Raw genomic sequence first — 6,749 nt, forward strand, 5'->3', positions numbered from 1 at the left:
TCACCTCATAGCAAGAAGGTCCTCCATGCTGCCATTCGGTGTGGTATTTGTGTGGGTTCTCTCCAGGTACTTCCAGGGAGTGTTTATAAAATTAGCAGGAGCAGTGAAGGCAGCCTGGAGATGGTGGAGAAGATGACCTCAAACAGAAACTTGGTCAAAAATTTAATCTAGTGTGGTCTGCGGTGCTGATCTGATCACATACCCAAACCATCTCAGCTGGCTCCTTTGAATGCAGCAGAGCAGCAGCTGTGCTATGTTACAGTTCATGTTCAGTTTAAACTTGAGCAGGCAGTCAAGGATCTCCACTTGAGCAGAAGCACCAACGCCTGCAGCTATGTACAAACCAGGGGCATCTCCACGGCGTGTGTAATAAATACTTTATTACATGTTTTCACAACGTTTAAAGTGCTGCCAGTGTCTTTTATGCAATACTGCAAAGGAACACAAATCTCATGCTCTACTGGGAATCAAAATCTGCCATACAACTGAGCAGGAGCTGGTCTGAGATCTCTTCACTCTTCTGTTCAAAATCGTCTAGACTCTCCAAATAGTCCCGATCATCCCGTTCATCTCCCCACACATCAGATTTCTCCTCCTCTGTGTGAGTTGTGCTCTGTGGGCCCATGGGTTTATGTTCCTGGCTGCTTTCAATGTTGCCAGCATCGTCCATGAGGTACACCTGGTCCTCCTCATCCTGTAAGAAACAGAAGACGTGATTACCGACTGTGCATGTTAAAGCTAAAACGCTGTTAAAATAAATGAACTAACCAGCGTCAAGACGTAGCTGATACAGATCTCTTGTGGCAGTGGGTAACCTGTAACAGGGACATGATGTTACCTCACAGTCGGGTCATGTTTCCTTGAATTATTTCAAATACAAGTCAGTATGGCAGCTCTTTCGGATCGTGACATACTCGAGGACCTGAAGTTCCTGCATTCAGGATCGTGGCACTTCTGGTACCACACTTCCTCTTTCAGATCCACAACGATCCTGCAGAGGGTGACAGAGCCAAATCAGAAAGCGGAAGAACACTCGACAATCTTCAGAAGATGAAGGAAACAAACTGCACTCACATGATGTTGTTGCTTTTGTGAAACCGCCCCACGTTTTCACACCAGCGGTATTTGGCGATGTCATAAACGAGAAGTTGCTCTGCGGCGAAGTAGTTCCATCGTCTTAAGCCTGTTGAAATTTATGAGATCATAAAAGTCAGGTAGGGCGATCGATGTGAACTGCTACACTTTTCTTTTCAGGAAGAAAAAAAAACGGTAATATCTAAATGTTTCACTCAGCTGGATGTCACGTCAGAAAACCACAATTTTAGGGAGATGAACTCTACAGACTGAAATATTTCACGAGCAAATGTTTTCACAGCATAATACTTACTTCCTTGTATCCCATCCTTTCTAACCACCGTTAATACAAAGTTGTCCACTTCTTGGTGAGGGGATGACAGGAAGCCAGAAAGTGCACCTGTCGGTAATATACGGGAAAAAGTTTCACGAATCAAATCATTTCACACTGAGGTTTTTGAGGTGAAACCAACAATAACATTTATGCCATAAACTGACTACATGCAGGAATACTTCACATATGTATATGCAGAAGATTAAGAAAAACTCTGGTCTCGGTTCAGCATTACCTGAGTCTGAATCCGACCCTTGTTGGGACTTAGAGGGGGAGATTTTGGGCTCACTTGATTCTGGGACATCCCATGTAAGAATCCTCTGACCTGTGAAGCTGATACACGGGAGGAGAGATTATGTGTGGCACTTTTTAAAAAAAGATCACAGCACACAGGAATCTGAGCTGTTTGTGCCCAATGTACCTCACGTTACACACTAAGGAGGCCAAGAAAATGCTTTCCTCCAAAGAAGTTCCCTTCTCAGGTTTGGCAATACACTGGTTATCTTCTGCCACAGTGAACGCAGCATTCTTCCCCGCTTTAGACGACTTGTACAGGCGGAAATTTCTATTCTTTGTGTAGACACCTGTGTGTTGAAATAAAAATCCACGGTACATGAAGGGAAATTGTGTAAATGCATATCTTTACACATAAAAAATAATAATTTTTAAAAATCTGATTTCCCTTACCAAGATCCACAAAGAGAGAGTCTCGACCATCTTTGTTTTTCACCTGGAGGAAACTGAGGTCTCTCCCTTCCTCTTTACGCCTCTTCATCTCTGGGCTCGCTGCTTGAGTTCTACTCAGGGCAAATAAGTGCAAAATATTAACCTTAAACACTGAGCACATAGAAATAAAAACATGCAGTTTTTACAGGTCTGGGAGAACAAACCGTGTGTCCACTCCATTATCAAGGTGGCTTCCATTTTTGGGTTTGTTCAGGACAGGCTGAAGAATTGCATGGATGAACCTCCCTACAAAACCCCAATCAGATGGAATATATGATTATTATGCAGGTATTAACAGGCTGATGTTTTCCATGTAGGGCTGAACATACCAACATGAATGTTGTCTTTGAAAGCTGCTTGTTGGAGACAGAAGATGAGATGTCTGCTGAATTTCTCCTCAGTGCTGGAGTCGAGATTGAGGACATTTTTCGCAGAGCATTCAATCCCATAAACTTGCAATAACTTGTCACAGACGTACTGTCACCACACAAAGCAGAGAGGGGTAAACATATAAACATATCAAATGTTTAGACGAGAACTTTTACTATTCATGGTAAACATTAGCTCAGTTTGAATTAGATGGATGCTGAATGATGCTAAATCACATATTGCATCTATTAAAGCAGCATGGCTTCATAGTAGAAGAGTCTAGGTGCACTCCAGACCTTTTTTCAATGGGACAAAATTTATCTCCCAGAAGTCCAGCAGCTAGTCTTTTCAGTTCCCAGGCATTTGCAGACTGTTGTTTAAAAGAAGATGGGATGCCTTGCCCTACTTTTTTAAAACATGTTTCCATCAAATACAAAATGAGCTATTATTTTTCTTAAAATTGTACATTTTCTTAGTTTAGGCACTTCATAGTTTTTCTGTGCTCAATTGTGAATAAAATGTGGGTCAAAGAGATTTGCAAATCTTTGCATTCTGTTTTTATTCACATTATACGCAGGGCCCCACCTTTTGTGGACTTTGTTCTGTATAAATGTTTCTCACTAGTCAGACGTCAGGGTCCAGAAGCAAGTTATAACCATTTCTTTTCACAGGTTCATTTTCATTATCATTTCATTATTAGTGGTAAAATAAACTACTACTTCAAGAATTTCAAATCAGTTTTATTTGTATATATTTCCAGTTGACAACAGCAGTCATTTCAAGGCTCACTATGAAAATACTACAGTCTATCTAAATCCATTCATAATTTATGTCTAAAAGTGTGTGAATCAAGCTGCTTTATTAAACTCCTTTGAACAGGAAGTAGTAAAACAGAAAAATGGACCCCACCTGGATAAGCAAAGACACCATAGTTTTCCCATCAGATCTTTTGTTTGAAGGTTTGTGGAACTCCAAGTCCAAGTAGAGCTTACAGACAGCTCCCTCTGGTATCACCTCATAACAGTGCATCAAAGACTGGGTGTAAGTCCTGTAAAAATACACAGAATCAACAGCTGAACATCAATTTTTTTACTGAACACAAAAGGAGCTGCATCTGAAGCGAGTAGTAACTGATATATATTGATATTACCTGTAGTAAAACCACAGCTCACTGTAACTGGTAACCAGGTAAATCCTTTGACCCATGGACTCCTTTTCTTTTTCAAGTGCAAAAACATGCACAGCCTTGAGAATGAAAGGCACAAAATTCAGCAACTTTCCCTCCACATACAGTATGGAAACATTAAAGTAGAAGGTCTTGTGTACCTCTTTGCAGCTCTGAGCGAAGCTGATAGCCATGGACTGACGAGGGAAGAGTTTCCAAACAGACGAAGGCTGGCAGGGCCACAGTCGAGGCTTGTAAGGTGTCATCAGAGGATTTTTCTGGAACGACTGAGCGAGCTGCTCAACTTTCTTCAGTCGATCCCCCCACTTACTCATCTTCAAGTCCGTATTAACCTCCAATTAGCAAATTCTCTGTTATTCTCACTCAAGGACAGTTTCACTCAGTGATCTTTAGTTATCCTGTCATTCTCCAACCTGAAATAAAAACTACATATGGCATATTGATTAGATACAGTTTAAGAATACTGTAACCTATAACCTGTGAACTTATAAACTGGCAACTCCATGCTGGGTATATAAAAGCTGACAAGCTACAAGGCGTCGCCACAGCAGGTAGTGTGATTTGCTTAAGTTTTATGTCCTTTATGCCCGTCCTCATGCAGCCCCAAAAGGGTTTCTGTGTCTCCCACAGGAATAGGACAAGTGACAAAGTGATTGCATTAACCACATCTCAAACCTGCCAAGTACAGCAGCCAAGTAAGTACCTTCTGCCACTGTATGCCATCTGTTTTTATTTTTTAACTGTTATCAGGCTCTGACCTTTTTTGTGCTGCTTTTATCTGATTATCCTTATAATTCAATAAAGACCTGGAACACTAAGATTGCATCCAGATGGACAGCTCCCAAGTGAAAGGGTGTGTGTCCGCGGAAAAAACATAAAATAGCTTTTTTATATTTATTATAATATTCATGACATCCAAATGGGATGTGTTTCAGATCTAACTGTGACCAGCTTGTGTACTTTTCTTCATATCTGGCAGCTGAGCCTTCGCAGTATGTAAAAATGGGCAAATATATTATACAGTAATAACAGTTATATCCTGCTACACATCTGCATGATATGTGACTCATTTTACTCTAAAAAGTCAAAAATCTGTTTCTGAAATGTCAAGTTTTTGGTTCTTTTTTTTTTTTTTTTTTTTTTTTACATGTAATGTTGTATTTTCCAAGTATGAGTACTTGTAAAGTACTCGTAAATACTTCTTCAGCCACTGTAATCTATCTACTGTACTACCTGTTTGTACACGGGGCACAGACTGTTCACTAGACGGTCTAAGTGAACAACAGTGAAACAGAGCTAATGTAACTGTAAGTTAGCTTGCATTAACTTTGAAGTGAGATAATGCTAAAGGTCACTAAGGTTTAAGGAGTTAATTAAATTGTTTTACCGTTGTGTTTATGTCCACCTAGTCTCTCGTCACTCGGTCAAGATGAGTGGTTACTACAGATGTAAACAGACGTGCGGAACATCACGTCTTGTTTTTCGTTTTTGGCGCGTCGGGAACCGGAATTGAGACTGTTTCCGGTTACAAGACCGGAAACAGCTGTTGGAAGCCAGAAAACAGCAGTTTTTCTGACCTCCACAGTTCATTTTTTTTAAAGTCTGAAGTGTTTATACATACAAAAGCCCTTAATATTAAGTACTGTCAGTACCGTAAACACCAACAGCACAGGATTTACACTTCCTGGATTAAAACTGCGTTTTAACAAAATAAAAGTCTTGATTTGAACTATATTACAGCATTTCAAACGTAATATAAAGGTATTTATTATTATTTTGTCTTACATAATTTCCTCCCATCTGCCAAAGTCATCTTTAAACTGTGATTCACCACATGTTTTGGAAAACTGAGGACAGCCACTCAGTCACGTGGAATCAAGAAATCATATAAACCCAGCAATGTGGCTGAATTCAAACTAAAGAAAGAGAGTGGGCTAAAATTCATCCACAGTTACGTGAAAGACTCACTGCCAGTCGTCATAAATGTGTGGCATAACTAGTAATATATATATATATATATATATATATATATATATATATATATATATATATATATATATATATATATATATATATAGGGTCCTAAGGCTAGACCCCCTATGCTAAGCGAGCCTACCGCAGACATGAGCGAGACAGATAAATATGAAGGCATGCCGGCTCGGACGTCGCCCGGATCAACAAGGTCCGCGTCAGGTGTTGAGGAACCAGGGCACCCTGACGACAATGCAGACATAGAGGACAGTTACAAGTACCTGGGGATCCCGCAGGCGAATGGGAACCATGAAGAGGCCGCTAGAAAGGCTGCAACCACCAAGTACCTGCAGAGGGTCAGGCAAGTCCTGAGGAGTCAGCTGAACGGTAAGAACAAGATCCGGGCCATCAACACCTACGCCCTGCCCGTGATCAGGTACCCTGCTGGGGTAATAGGCTGGCGAAAGGACGAGATAGAAGCCACTGACATAAAGACAAGAAAGCTCCTTACCATGCATGGAGGGTTTCACCCCAAGTCCAGCACCCTGAGGCTGTACGCTAAGCGGAAGGAAGGGGGCCGGGGACTGGTGAGTGTCAGCACCACAGTCCAGGATGAGACAACGAACATCCAAGAATACATTGGGAAGATGGCCCCAACTGACCGAGTGCTCAGTGAATACCTCAGGCAGCGGAAACCCAAGAAAGAGGAGGGAGACTTGGAACCATCATGGAAGGACAGGGCCCTGCACGGTATGTACCACCGGCAGATAGAGGAGGTGGCTGACATCCAGAAATCCTACCAGTGGCTGGACAAAGCTGGACTGAAAGACAGCACAGAGGCACTAATCATGGCAGCACAAGAACAAGCTCTGAGTACAAGATCCATAGAGGCTGGGGTCTATCACACCAGGCAAGACCCCAGGTGCAGGCTGTGTAAAGATGCTCCAGAGACAATCCAGCACATAACAGCAGGGTGCAAGATGCTAGCAGGCAAGGCATACATGGAACGCCATAACCAAGTGGCCGGCATAGTGTACAGGAACATCTGTGCCGAGTATAACCTGGAAGTCCCGAGGTCAAAATGGGAGA

The 6,749-nt window shown here is 41.9% G+C and overlaps 1 protein-coding gene across 1 annotated transcript; it reads right to left on the reverse strand.

The window, feature by feature from the left end:
• Positions 1 to 34: 34 nt before the first annotated feature.
• On the reverse strand, positions 35 to 5,197 carry primpol (primase and polymerase (DNA-directed)). Its single transcript, XM_084931464.1, has 14 exons — positions 5,077 to 5,197; positions 3,830 to 4,114; positions 3,654 to 3,748; positions 3,413 to 3,551; positions 2,464 to 2,611; positions 2,299 to 2,380; positions 2,096 to 2,205; positions 1,830 to 1,992; positions 1,644 to 1,741; positions 1,388 to 1,474; positions 1,075 to 1,183; positions 915 to 991; positions 769 to 815; positions 35 to 694 (listed from the first exon to the last, which is right to left on the reverse strand). Exons 2-14 carry the CDS (start codon positions 4,001 to 4,003, stop codon positions 458 to 460), a joined length of 1,566 nt encoding a protein of 521 aa, XP_084787590.1. The 5' UTR covers positions 4,004 to 4,114; positions 5,077 to 5,197; the 3' UTR covers positions 35 to 457.
• Positions 5,198 to 6,749: the final 1,552 nt, after the last annotated feature.

The sequence above is a fragment of the Perissodus microlepis genome, chromosome 6, assembly GCF_051167445.1.
Source record: "Perissodus microlepis isolate ML-2025 ecotype Zambia chromosome 6, ASM5116744v1, whole genome shotgun sequence".
NCBI classification, from domain to species: Eukaryota; Metazoa; Chordata; class Actinopteri; order Cichliformes; family Cichlidae; genus Perissodus; species Perissodus microlepis.

Bases quoted from the DNA above. Each gene is read 5' to 3' on its own strand.
- primpol (XM_084931464.1), bottom strand. From the start codon at position 4,003: ATGAGTAAGTGGGGGGATCGACTGAAGAAAGTTGAGCAGCTCGCTCAG. The intron at 3,749-3,829 runs GTACACAAGACC...TTCATTCTCAAG, and splicing joins TCGCTCAGAGCTGCAAAGAG to GCTGTGCATGTTTTTGCACT. The intron at 816-914 runs GTATGTCACGAT...TCCCTGTTACAG, and splicing joins CAGGAACTTCAGGTCCTCGA to GTTACCCACTGCCACAAGAG.